The sequence below is a fragment of the Octopus bimaculoides genome, chromosome 20 (assembly GCF_001194135.2).
Source record: "Octopus bimaculoides isolate UCB-OBI-ISO-001 chromosome 20, ASM119413v2, whole genome shotgun sequence".
NCBI lineage: Eukaryota > Metazoa > Mollusca > Cephalopoda > Octopoda > Octopodidae > Octopus > Octopus bimaculoides.
In genome coordinates, this window is record NC_069000.1 from 34,000,784 (window position 1) to 34,015,461 (window position 14,678).

The 14,678-nt window shown below is 33.8% G+C and overlaps 1 protein-coding gene across 1 annotated transcript in view; it reads right to left on the reverse strand.

Moving 5' to 3' along the window:
- Positions 1-3,662: 3,662 nt before the first annotated feature.
- The window catches only part of LOC106879368 (ubiquitin carboxyl-terminal hydrolase 32), a 52,335-nt gene continuing 41,319 nt past the window's right edge, over positions 3,663-14,678 (reverse strand). The window contains exons 17-22 of the mRNA XM_014928890.2: positions 12,959-13,036; positions 11,594-11,732; positions 10,804-10,909; positions 6,567-6,670; positions 4,970-5,039; positions 3,663-3,842 (exon numbers count right to left, since the gene is read on the reverse strand). Coding sequence (XP_014784376.2) covers positions 3,663-3,842; positions 4,970-5,039; positions 6,567-6,670; positions 10,804-10,909; positions 11,594-11,732; positions 12,959-13,036 — 677 coding nt within the window. The remainder of the gene's footprint in view (positions 3,843-4,969; positions 5,040-6,566; positions 6,671-10,803; positions 10,910-11,593; positions 11,733-12,958; positions 13,037-14,678) is intronic.

The following is a 14,678-nucleotide window of genomic DNA, read 5'->3' on the forward strand; positions in this document are numbered from 1 at the left end:
TTACTGGCACTTGTGCTGGTGGCATGTGAACAAAACATTCCGGCGAGGTCATTGGCAGTGCTGCTGGACTGGCTCCTGTGCAGGTGGCACGTAAAAAACACCATTTGAGCGTGACCTTTGCCAGTACCGCCTGACTGGCCCTCGTGCTAGTGGCACGTAAAATCACCCACTATACTCTCGGAGTGGTTGGCATTAGGAAGGGCATCCAGCTGTAGAAACTCTGCCAGATCAGATTGGAACCTGGTGCAGCCATCTGGTTCGCCAGTCCTCAGTCAAATCGTCCAACCCATACTAGCATGGAAAGCAGACGTTAAACAATGATGACCCTCTACCATAGGTAAAACTTCAACTATAAATATCTATAAGCTATCAATTTCTATATTCAAATTTTATATAAAATTTCCTACTATATATATATCCAAGAGTTAAGGAATGGAGTTGATAAAATCTGGACTATGTATGTTTCATAGCGAGTGGAATCTTCCAAGGTTCCACTTGCTGTGAAATGTGTAGCCTGGATTTTATCTACTCCATTCCTTAACCCTTGGATTTTTATTCACATACCTGGCAACCCTAGCTGCTTACCATGACATACAAAATAATTTTTTTCAGTTTATCATACTTCAATATGGAAAAAATCCACAAACTTCCGCCCCAATAAACCATTACTGTTCCTGAAAGTTGTTTTTTAATATTTTCTACAGATTGCTTGAAGCTCACTTTCTTCCTACACATTGATCCTTGGATCTTACATTCATATATATCATTTTATATATGTATTGCATCATCATTTAAGATCCATCTTCCATGCATGCATGAGTAGGATGGATGACAGGAGCTGGCCAGGTAGAAAAACTATAAATACAGGGTGCGTAAGATATTTGAAGACAGTAATATAACAGATAACTTTATTTATCAAAAAATGCTATCAGGATAAAAATAAACCTTCTTTTCTATAATGTTATTCAATAAAGCCACCTTCAGCTTCAACAACTACTTCTATATAAGATCTAAATCATCTACATGCTCGATTCAAGTGGTCCTGGTTTATTTTGGACATTACTTTGACTATGGCAGCTTTCAAAGAATCTTTGGTGTTATGGGCATGTTCATTGACCTCTCTCAGCAACGCTCCACATGTATACACACATACATACATACATACATACATACAAAGATAAGAGACAGTAACTTACAGCTATGTATGAAAAATACTATGAAAATTGGAAAGGATCTGCAATCAAATCTGATACAATACTATGTATATGTCTAGAAATAAGAAACCAGATGATCATTGGATATTGAGAAAATCATTAAAAAGTTCTTGTTTTACATTTTCACCCTGAATAGTTTCAACTTCTGTTCATCAACAACATAAGAAATCATTCTTGTACAGAGCTGGTGTAGAAGGTTTTTGAATTTGTATGGGTAACAAAATTTTCTGAAGTCATCAAACAGATGTTCAATTTTTGGTGAATGACAAACAGATTTAAATTGTTTTCAAGCTGCCTTGTCACAAAGCTCTTGTCAATCTCGGGTTTGCATAAGCCCGATTATGTTCTCTATTATTGATTGGACCAGTCTCTTCAGTATAAACTCGATTAGGACTTTCTCCTGTAAAAAACAGGAGTGCTGTCCCTTACAGTTAGGACAGAAAAATTTGTTTCCCTTGCCTTTATAAATGGTCGTGATATTTGCATATAGCTAGTGTTTAGACTTCTGGATATTTGCTTCTGAAGCATCAGCCAAAGTGCCCTCATGCAAAATTAGCAATTCTCCACTGCTGAATCCACTGGAATGCTCTGATTTGGCAGCTGGTGTAGTGTTTTCCCCTAGCACTCCATTTGATTTTTAAGTTAACTTTGATTGGTGACATGTTGTCAGCTGATTTGACTGGTGTCATGAAACAGTTCCTGGGGTCATAGAGAATTTTCCTTGTATCATAAATTATGCGAGTTGTTCCTGCCTAAAAGCAGCTGAATTTCCTGAGCTTTTGGCAATCCACTATTCAGTTTTCAGGGTTTGAAGAGTAGATTGAACTTCAGCCAGAAAAACCTACAACTACTGCATTTAAATATAAAGAGGAATTGTTCTAGTTGTTCTGGGAGCTTTGTGTATGTTAGTCATGAAACCAGTGTTGATGCTACTTTATTTTGAATCTGAAGGCCTCAACATTAGCAGCAAAGAGTGTGAAACTGAACAACAGCAATTTGTTATCCAAGTTGATTCCAGAGAAGAAGAAAGACTAAAACTTTTAACTTAATAGCTACAGAATGGCAAAAGTCCTTACAAATAACAAGGCTTTTGAGTTGGCAGAAGTTGGGCTCTAGTTTTGTGTGCTCTTTATTTTAAGGGGCACATTTGTAATTTCATATTTGTCACTAGGTGAGCCAAACATCATTAAGACCTATTTATCCAACAATAATGAAAACAACAATGTCATGAGGTTTTGAATATATTTTTGCTGGATAATATTGGTAATAATGACATCATCGCTGGCACACACAAAGGAATCTGAAACTGCTGCTGTTAATTTTTCCATTGTCATAGTCTCCAATTACAGTTCCAAGTTTGTATAATCTTCCATTTATTAAAATCACCCATGAGGATGACTGTAGTTAGTAGCTGTTAGAAGTCCTTAGGCTGATTGACAGACAACATGACTGGTGCACAGATACTAGGTAAGGCAACATCAGATGATAACTGGGCTTTGGCAGTTATGGTAACAGAGCATTCTTCCCAACAATGCCAATGATTTTCCAAAGAATGTGTAACATTTATCAACCTAAACAAGAGAGCCCTTTTAAACAGCCTGGTCTCAAACATCAGTTCACTGGCTATGAGAGATGTTCTATTTTGAAGTCAGCATGTTCCATAACAGACAACAAAAGGTTTCATATTCTATATGACAAGTCTGAGCAGCACTTTTGGCTTTGTCTCCTATTCAGCAACTGTTCTGAGTGAATGATTTGAGAAATGCTTTTACCTAGGCTCCTCTCCAAATGGAGCAATCAGCACTGTCTCTACATACAGCTGCTTGAGGTAGCTGCCAACTACTACCACACAAGATGACATATAGAGGGTAGGCATGATTAGAATCTTCCTACACATCCAGACTTGTTCCATCACCAGACATCCCAGGCTCTTCTTTGGTATCAGATTTTAGAAATCAGAAATCCTCATTGCAAGAGATAATACTTATGCAATGAAGCTTTAGAATTTATGCTTCCCAGCATTACTCTTCTGTGAAATAGATAGATCCCATTGCTAGAGCAACACAAGATGACTAACCCTTTCCTAGATGCAGGTTGTAGGAAACTACATGAAAACTGATTGCACAGTTTGCTTTTCTTTCAGAATCAGCATTCCTGTTCTTATATTCACCCATAAGGCAACAAAGCAGTGATTGATGTTTCTGGGCATGTCCACCATGGTGAACCTGCATATTATTTCTGAGGCCCATTGTTGCACCAAATCCCCTGACAAATTATCCTAGCCACAAAAGAAAAAAAGAATTATACACATACTTACAGGTCCATTCATTTTCCTTTTACACTTAGGTTTTTACTACCTACCATCCAGCAAACAGAACAAAAGTAGACAAAATGAAAATCAATAGCAAAAAGTGGATACTGAAAAAACGTATATAAATATGAAGGTAACTAACCAATAACTTCCAAATGAACACAGCTGTCCATTGGTAAAGGTAATGACAAATAGTTGAAAGGGTCAAAGCGGACACTGACATGACCACATTCTTTACACCGTACTTGAGATTTCAATTGACCATGGAATAAATCAACGACAATTGACTGGTTACGAAGTACATGATTTTCCCAAGCCTGCAAAACAAACATAAAACTCATGAAAAGAATGATACAAATAATGTTTTACATGATTTCAAGACTTTAATGGCTTTCATTAAATTTACCACTTTAAACTTTCTTGTAACTTCTCAGTGTATTTAATATCTGTTTGCTCTAAGATGGTGAACTGGCAGAATTGTTACTTCACTAGAAAAAAATGCTTTGCAGCATTTCCTCTGACTTAACATTCTGAGTTCAAATTTCACTAAGGTCCTCTTTTAGAGTTGATAAAAAGGTACCAATTGAACACTAGGATCAATGTAACTGACTAGCCCACTCCCATAAAATTGCCGGCCTTGTGCCAAACTTTGAAATCAATATTTATTCCTCCTCTATATTCTAAGCACAATAACTAAACTGATGCTGTTGGCTTGTGAAGGTTTACATCATTAACTAATCTATCTTACTTTCATTTTGTTTTAAATACAAGATTTGAGGATTTCTTATGGCTAATAGAAAAAGGAAAAAAATTACTACAGTGGTTTGAATTATTAAAAATTAGCTAATGTGAAACTGTATACTTCCATAGGTATCTTCATCTCAGTTCTGCAAATAGAATTTTAATTTATAGGAAGAAAAGGACTGAACTTTGGTCAACACTGAATGAACTAATTATAAATGACTATATTTCCTCAACAGTTACCACAGCAACCATTGCTCATGGGAGACTACTCTATCCAATATCTTAAAAACGCTCTATATGGTCTTTTTAAAATTAATAGAAATTTTAATAAAATAACACCCCCACTGCCTTGAAAATGAAGACACCTCGAACAATTTAGTTCAAAATATAAAAAATAATAGGATGGTCAAAACTGGAATGTTTTGTCATGGTTCAATAAGGACTAATCCGAGCTAAACAACAAAATAATAGAACAAGCCTATTTGGAATTTTATGAGTTAGATATAGTAACTGTTTAAAAACTTGCCTATTAAAGTATTTTATGTAGTAAAAATGTAAAATGGAATAAACTGCAGTAAAGTTTCTCCTCTTGAAACTAGTAACTGTGCTAGAAAGCATTAAAACAATATCTATTTTCCATCTAGAAAATTCTTATTACAGAATAATAATTCCTGGTAAAGTTTTTTAAAAAAATATTTACTTCCTGTGCTACTTCTTCATCAGGACGTCCATTACTGTCTTTCAATTCAACATATGGTTTCTCATGGACCCTGCAACAATGATCAAACCTAAATTAAATTATATCCTAAAATATAAACATTTACACAAACATTTCAAAAAACATATCATCAAAATAATAAGAAACAAGGACTGTTTTAAAATTTAGCCTCTTTACACAATATTGAGAATACAAAGAAAAATATACAAGCCTTGAACAAGATAAATATATGTAAGGAGGAAAAATTAAAGAATATTTATTATTTTTTTTTTTAATTAATTTGTACTCTTGGGCTATTTAGGTCTTTAGAAATGTAAAATATTCTTTCTAAACACATTTTTCTTATGCAAGCAACATTATCACTATCAACGTTTTAAAGTTCACTTTTACATGCTTGCATAGGTCAGATAGAAAATTTGCCTTGGCAAATTCTATGACCAAATGTCCTTGCTGTTAGCAACTCTCACTTGTTTCTAAGTAAGATTATATTTACCCTGGTTGGGCAAATCTTCATAGAAGGTTCAAAATAAACCCTGCTCGTATAACAGTGACACTTGGAGATACACACAGATACACAGACATGCGCATGTATGTGTGTGTGTGTGTGTGTCTGCAGACAGAAAGAGAGAGACTTTTTTTTAGTTTCTGTCTACCAAATCTACTCACAAGGCTTTAGTTGATCCGGGGTAATTGGAAACCATACTATTTAGAGTAGCTTAAAAGCGACAAGGCTTGAAAGAAATGAAGCTGGTATGCTTTGCTAGATGTGCAATGTCAGTGTGCACATACGACAGAGTGTAACTATCTTGAGAGAAAAAATGAGTATAACAGGCATCGGATATGGTGTGCAAGAGAGATGACTGTACGGGTATGGTCATAGGATGCATATGGATGAGGACAGCAGTGTAAAGAAGTGCCAATTTCTGTGGAGGTAACCTGTGGAAGAGGTAGACCCAGGAAGACATGGGACAAGGTAGTGAAGTATGATCTTCAGATTTTGAGTCTCACAGAGGTGAAGACAAGTGATTGAGACCTTTGGAAATTTTCTGTGCTTCAGAAGACACATCAAGCCAAGTGAAATTGTAGTCATGGCCAGTGCCAGTGACATGTAAAAGGTACCCGTGCTGGTGACACATAGGAGGAAAAGGCAGCCATGCTGGTGACATGAAAAGGCACCTGTGCTAGTGACACGTAAAAGGCACTTGTGTTGGTGACACGTAAAAGGTACCCACTACACTCTGTGGAGTAGTTGGTGTTAGGAAGGACATATAGTCATAGAAACCAAACCAAAACAGACTGGAGCCTGGCACAGCTCTCCAGCTTACCCGTTCCAGTCAAACCATCTAACCCATACCAGCACGGAAAACAGATGCTAAATGAAGGTGATGATTCAACATACCAAACACTTTTGACAATAAAGATCAGGAAGTCTTCACTATATTATAAACTCAGTCTTTCTGCACAAATAAGGGATAACATAAGTCATACAACACTCATGACATGAAAAGCTTTCATTCCATGACTGGATAAATAGTTGTAAAAACAGTAAAAAAAAAAGTTAATAAATAAATTATATTACCGGTTGAGATCTTCGTGCAATCCATCTAAAAGGAAACTGAGAAGCTCTTGAGAATCTTGTTGTTGAAATCCATTAAACCGAGGAGCATATTTACCAATTGTCCACTGTAAAAATGATGTCAAGAGAAAAATGGAAAACAACTAAATTAAAACACATATACCTAGAACTGACAAAGTAAATATTCACATAACCTATAAAAATTTGAATAAATGTAAAGCTAAAGAGATAACAAAATATCACAATATGAGATGAAATTCTTTAATCTTGAAGATTAATCAACAGGTCTTTTTGTTTTTTTTTTGTTACTGAAATACAATTTCTCTTAAGCATTAAGATTTGTTTATTTTGGAGAGTCATCAAGAATAATTATCACACTAAGAGAATTTCTCTATTTACTAAATGCAGTGATAAAGAGCTTACATAGTGCACACAAGTGTTTAACTAACATTAAAAATCTAGTAGGAAACAATTATTTCTCTCAAATTATATCCTGCTGTCTTACAGTAGGACATATAGGATAATGTGGTCCTAGGTTCCTTGCATGTAGAATAAAGATAAGGGTAATCAAGGTTGGAATTACGTTTATCGTAAGTTTGTTTAAGCTGGACTGACCTGGGGCAATACTACAAGTATCTCACATTATTAAATTCTAATTTCTGAATACCTGGCTTAATCCCTAGCATATTTGACAAATAGTGACCCACCACACAGAAGATATTACACTATTTCTTTACTAAAGATGTTTATGATTCAATGCTCCAGTCCAATCAGCTAAAAATAAGTAACAGTGGAATACAGATGTATGATGAAGGTAAAAACATCATGACATTACACACACAAAGTTCAAAGAATCTCAAATTGAGAGAATTCCATATAATCCATTGCAGTGTTTTCTCTTCTAAAAAAATATTGCATTCTTACTTTGTCTTATCCATTTAGAACTAAACTCTTTTTCCTAATCATTTATCCTTAGAATTATAATCTTCTTCAATTCTTTTCCTACATACATTTCTCCTAAAGGCAGCACTACTGGCAAAAAAGTCAATCTGATTATCAACCAATTACGTCAATTTCATAAGTCTGACAAAGTTATCAGTACTGCTGCTTCTCCACAAATGTCTTTTAAGGGAGAAAGTGGGGGATGCTAAAAACCATTTAATGCAGTCAATAATTAGAAAAGTATGTGATGAAATACAAAATGATGAAAAAGCAAATCTTTATAAACTTCTCTATTGTATTTTATTAATTGATTTCCTAGATTTCTTACTGATTTTTCTGCTCACAAATTTCTATATATGTTTTCATGCTTCTGAACAAAAATGTCTCTTACATAATTAATAATTCACGAGATGTTATGGATTAAAATAACTCAAAACAAATATACACATGATAATAAACTGCCATTCATATGCTTTTACAAATTGCTAGTTATATAATGTCTTTATGGTTGATAAAAGTACTTCTGTTTATATAAGTATACAATAGTGTCTAACTGAAATTATGCACACACAAAATAGTGTGTGCTATTAAAAAATACTTCAAATTTTTTTAATGCCAATGATTGAGATAATACCAAATTAATTATTGCATCCAGTGTTGGCCCTCCATTTCTTTTTTTCTTTTTCCATTGTTGAAATTCAATTATTATTTCAATCAAAAGTTTCAACATTACTTGTTGAATAAAAATATTTTCATTAAAATGTTTTGGTTATTAATTAGGTACATGCTAGAAAATTAATTTCTACTCTTATATTTCACCTCTCTCTCTCTCTCTTCACATGTGCACACATACACACGCGCACAGTAAATATTCCATTTTTCATGTGCTACTGAATACAGCTAATGCACCATACACTGCACCATACAAATGTTAGACAACTGTTTGTTGCCAAATACATCACTTTTGCAGATAATGAACTACTAAGACATTAAGCAAACTATTGGCAATAAACTTTTCATGAGTTAAAAAACACTCTTTATAAGGAAATAGGCTCAAAACTGAAACAAGTTTGTAAATCATTCAATGTTCAAGTAAAGGTAACACAAGAAACCTGAAACAAATTACAGAGAAAATATGAGGTTTGGAACAAATTTTGCTGTCAATTTATTGACAACTTTGAGGGATTTGAAGAACTAGAAAAGGTTGCTCCAAAATAATCAGAAACAATCATTGATACTTCCAATCAATTGACTTTTATGTTTCTATGGGTCACATAAATGACCTTGGTCACATGACCAAGAGCTCATACACAAGGACCTCACTGAAATTGAATACCACTACAGCAAAGCTGAAGATCTAACAATGGAAACTGTTGTTTGTTTCTTCACTGTTAAAGGGCTAGATGAAGCAAAGTCACACATTCAAAGAGCAGTTCATAATTTTGAATTTCAGAATTCAAATCTCAAGTGAGGTAGAAAAGTTGCTGCAAATCTAAATAAAGCTCATGTCTGCTACTGTGAAATTTATGAAGAAAAAGAAAAGACCATCATGGAAGCAAGCAACTCATGACACATTTATAAAGAGACAAGAGGTTCCTCCTTTAAGTGACCAAATATGAACAGCAAAGCAACATTGAGAGAGGAGTAATGAAAGAAAAAAATCTAGTATTATCTGATTGCTTATTATTTGCATTAAGAAAGGTATTCAGCCACAGAAACCATGCCAAATTAGACTGGAATCTGGTGCAACTCCTTGGCTTACCAGCCCTGGTCAAATCGTCTGACTTATACCAGCATAGATAATGGATTGGATTTGAGACTCTACATTGAAACTAAAAAACAAATGCAGCATGGAAGACACATATGACTTAACTTCACTTAAACATTTATAATAATAGGTGTCAAAATGTTCAAGTGAAGTAAACAGTCTTTGTGTGTTTTTCAGTGGCAAATATGTGTCTTTCACACTGCAATCGATTAAAACAATTGTTTTATTGTTTCTTGTTTAATACTTCAAAAAAATTTTATATGTTAAATTTTATCAGTGAGAATACAATTGTTGTTTATGGAATTATTTTGGTGGGGATTAGTCTCCCACTAAGTGTTTGGATATGAGGAACCAACTGAATTGTTAAGTTGGGATACTCCTGAAGAACAACCTAAGGAAAGTTAACAATGAGCATGGTTTACTAAGACATTTGTACAAGGTACAGTACTGTGTTTTCTATAATACATATGTATATTATAGTTGTCAGTTAGAGCATCCCTGAAGCAGTCATCAATTAGAACAAGCTTTGTCTTGATATTGTGTGATAGTTATAAAATGATTGTTACTATCACACAAGCAGTGTCATTCATTTCCAGTATTCTACAAGAACATGTCTGCCACAGAGAAATATTACTTTGCTTGGAAACAGGTGAGAGTTGGCAACAGGAAGGGCATCTGAGTGTATAAAATCAGTCTCAAAACTGAGATTAAACTATGATGATTATAGTGGTGTCAGAAACTCTTAAATTTACAATATTACTTTAACTAAATGTATATAACTGAGACAGTAGACTAAGGAGATAAATCATCTAGCAACCCTTTTGATACTAACCCAACCAAGACTGCCCTTGATTCTATGACAGAACTACTTATTATATGGTTTTGGCAGAATGCTATATGGTAGTTATAGGCATAACACAATTTTGAGCTAAGAATTTAAAGAGAATGTATTTGAGATACTACTTTCCCTGAAGGATAATAAGTTAGCTAGAGCAATCTGGAATAAAATAAGACATACAAAGGTAATTAACAAAGCTGAGAGTAAAGGATCAAAAGAATATTGATAGAACCTTTAAATAAAATATCAGCCAACCTGCTAATGTTTGGAGCCACAAAATATAAACATACTCTACTATGGAAGTCAACTGATCAGTTGTCATCAATGTATTAGTAAAAATACAAAAGAAAGAAGAAATCTATTTGAGTAATGGGTTTGATGAGGATATCAAACTCATTGCCCAAGATGCACTTAGATTCTAGGAAAAAGAATCTATTTACTACTGAATATCAACATATATGGGACAATGAGAAAATCTGCAAATTCTTAAAATGTAAAAAGGGGGAGTAATTGTGCAAAGAGTGCAAAGAGACAGTCTTGACCTTTTTAAATACCTTTTCTTCACAGCTTTGGCACTGAACAGGCTACCAGAAATGGTTAGAAAATACATGTAAACACATATTATATGATATAAATATATATGTATATAATGGTTCTATTTTTCTTTTAAATTAGAAATAAAATGTTGTTACCCTGAGTTTAAGTGGAGCAATAGTCTTTGATGAGCCGCTCCAGAGATCTTTCACTAATTCACCATATCGCTGAGCTATATGACCTTTCATACCCAATGGATTCATTCTGAAATTAAAGTTATTCCTTTATAACTTGCAAAGCATTTTTAAGAAAAATGACTAACATTCTATCAAAATGTAATAAGGAATTATTTTATGAAAACATACTAAAAACGATTGGAGAAATAAAAATTTTATCCTAAGTGTTATCAAAGAAATTTACAGTATGTTTTACAAAAGTAGGCAAACCATTAACCATGTACAACATAGTAATTGACTGGTCAATGTACATTGTATTCAAGAACCTTTAGTTAAGTATGGGAAATAAATTCTGTGTTAGAGATGTAACTGGAATACATACATTAAAAAAAAGCTAAATATTAAACCATTTGTATTAAAGGTTCCAGTAGATGGAACCTTTTTCATGCTCAAAGGGAAAAGGGCAGCACTCATGAACAATTTCAGGGTTTCTAAAACTGATGGGAAGAAGAAAGTAAGTTATTTTTAGATAAAAAAACCTGGTTTGAATTCATCCAACAGTGGACTCTGCTAAAAGCTACCAAGGGTCAGATGGAGGGGGTTAAACAAGCAACAGATTAAGTCTACCACCCATAAACAGGAGTATTTAAAAGCTATTGTTAGAATTTCTAAATATTGTCAATATCTCCAATTAGCATTTTTAAAGCTACTACTTAGTTGTAATTAGCTTAAAAAAAACTGATATCTTGATAAACTTAATATGTAAACTTACCTATTAAGCTCATACAGATGTAAGCCACCAGTAAAATATTGAGTAAGGGGCCAAGTGTTTGAGACACACTGGACAGCAGCATTCATGAAACATGTATTTCCCAAATTATTTAAACCTGTTGCACCTTGCTCTGTTGGTACTAAATATAAAAAAGAAATTTTTAAATATCTTTAACACAATCAGACAAAGAGATTACCATTATTTATAACAGAGCTCAAACGCGTTATCTGATAATAAACAAGAACAACAATAGATTAAGAAGAGTGAAGGTTGTTTGTTATATCATGTTTGAAAGCACTGGTATTATTGTAATCCAGATAGTTTAGAAAGGAAAATATTTGTTAGTGATAATAACACACTTGATGATATTCTCAAAAGATAGGAATATACAAAATGAATTGGATCAAAAACATCTACAATTCTCTTGGCAGCTATTTTACACTACTTTAAATATTGCTTAGGAGATCCAGCATGGAAAACAAATGTTGAATTAGGATGATAATGGGTATTAGTATACAACTATCATAAATTGCTTCAAGTTTTATAGCAAAATTGAATAAACAAAAAACGGACTAGTATTTGATAAATTTAGAGTAATATTCAGTCTGAAGAAATGTATTTCAGCAATTCAATTAAATCATAAATCATTGTGACAGGTAACTTTTATTCAATACCACAAACCTCATGGTGATAGCTAGTAAAAAAAATTTTAATCTTAAATTTACAATCATCAGTTTGGTTGTTTGCATGCCCTTATGTGAACTTTGACTTCATCAAAAGCCGAAGTTTAGCTGCAGTTTTCCTAACACTCAGATTATGATTGACATTTCTTATCAGATAACATGTAAATCCCTACAGCAGGTTTGTTGTCAAAAATACTTCTATTGGTTGTAGTGTTATCTAAAACAATGAAGTATCATGATGATATATATTTTTTATTGATCCTGAAAAATGAATGGGAGTTTATCCATGCAAACAAATTCTACTCTGTAATAATTCAACAACTCATTGAATGACATATAAAAAAAATGATAAAGATCTTTTCCAATTCATACAGACTCAAAGGGCTGGTTTCCCAGTTTTTGTGGTGTATATATTAACCTCTGGACGGAATGTTGGTCCATGCAGGAATACTCATTTTTGCCAACTGAGTGGACTGGAGCAACATGAAGCGTTTTGCTCAAGAACACAACGCATCATCCAGTCTAGGAATTGAAACCACAGTATTACAATCATGTGTCCTACACCTTAACCACTAAGCCACATGCCTCCACCATTGAAAGACATTCAACAGAAAAATAATATTTAGCAACTACTGATTGATGGCAGTTTCAAAAGAACAAATGAAATAATATATTTCCTTACCATTATCTTTTTTACTAAAATTTCTGTGTTTTGCAAGCTGACACATCTCCTCGGGCCATGTGAGATCTTTGTTTCGAACTAAAAATAAACAAATCAAAGGCACTCTCAGAAAAATTACAATATCTAGAAAGTAACAATGCCAGTTTAAACATTTTGCTAAACTATTACTCGTCAGTACATATACTTAGATAGATTGGAAATTTGTCAATTTAACATGCATGTTAAGTTTCCTCATGTAACACGGATCTGAACATCAATATCCAGCTAATTCACTGTGTCCTTTGACAAAGGAAGTAAAATTTTCACAACTCAATAAATAAGAACAAACCTAAATGTAGTAATCACTTCTTGTGACTAGTAATGTTTGATTACATCAATAACTACTAATCATGATATTCTCAGGCATATAAAAACTGAATGCATAGTTAACTGTGATTTAATATAAAAGTGAAGATTAAACAACTCCAACTATACACCTATATCTTTATTATCAATTCAATATTTGGGTTCTAACCTACTTCCTTCCTTCATTATTCAGCAGAGACTATTCTGAACTTTTTCCACCAATAAGATCCTTATCTGTCTTGTATAAAGTCAATAGCTAGCCAGTTTCATTCTTTTACAACCAGCTTTCTATATAAAGACACTCAACTGTGTTTTCTAATAGAAAAAGATAGTGAAGATTTAAGTTTTTTAAGAAGTGCTTATACAGCTACTTCACATGAAATATATTTGCAATTTTACAATTAGAAAAAAAAAAATCATATCCATTCATGATAATTCCTACTTCTTTCCATTATATTTGTAAAAACTAACAGTTCCTTTCTCCAAGCATAGATTCGAAACTGAATCCAAGGATTCTCACTTGCCTGATCCACCACTGACCAAACAGGCACAAAAGAAATTTCTTTGTTCTGTCAAAAAATGATGGATCATTTCCCTTTGAACTCCGACCTCAGCCATATTAGGTGAAGTTCAAATGGACAGGAATTGATCTATTTAGGCACAATTTATCCTGTGGTATGTCTGTCCTTCTAGCTGCCACGACTTGTTATAAATACAGTAATCCGTAAAGGGACAGACAGTCAAGTCAGAGATACGCCACAAGATAGCAGGCCAATAATTTCTCAGATATTCAACATGAACAACTAGTGTGAATGACCAATGCACCCACAGACACAAACACGTCCGGTTGAATGACCAATGCACACAGTGACACAAAACATATTCAGTTCTACCCTATCATATCCACAGATGTATCCTGTTGATTTCTTCACCAGTTCAAAGCAGTTGGCAACGAATTGTTATCCCTTTGTTTACTTTGAAGGCATCCACATGCCTATTGCATCTGTTACCACAACATGTTCTGATACACCTTTCCACTACATATTCATAACTTAATCTGTTAGATATAGATGTTAGTAATTTCTGTTCAGTGCTAAAAGATCTTCGTAATCATAACAGATGATGTTTAGCAAGGCGGCGAGCTGGCAGAAACGTTAGCACGCCGGACGAAATGCTTAATGGTATTCCGTCTGCCGTTACATTCTGAGTTCAAATTCCGCCGAGGTCGACTTTGCCTTTCACCCTTTCAGGGTCGATAAATTAAGTACCAGTTATGCACTGGGGTCGATGTAATCGACTTAATCCCTTTGTCTGTCCTTGTTTGTCCCCTCTATGTTTAGCCCCTTGTGGGCAATAAAGAAAAAAAAAAAAAAAA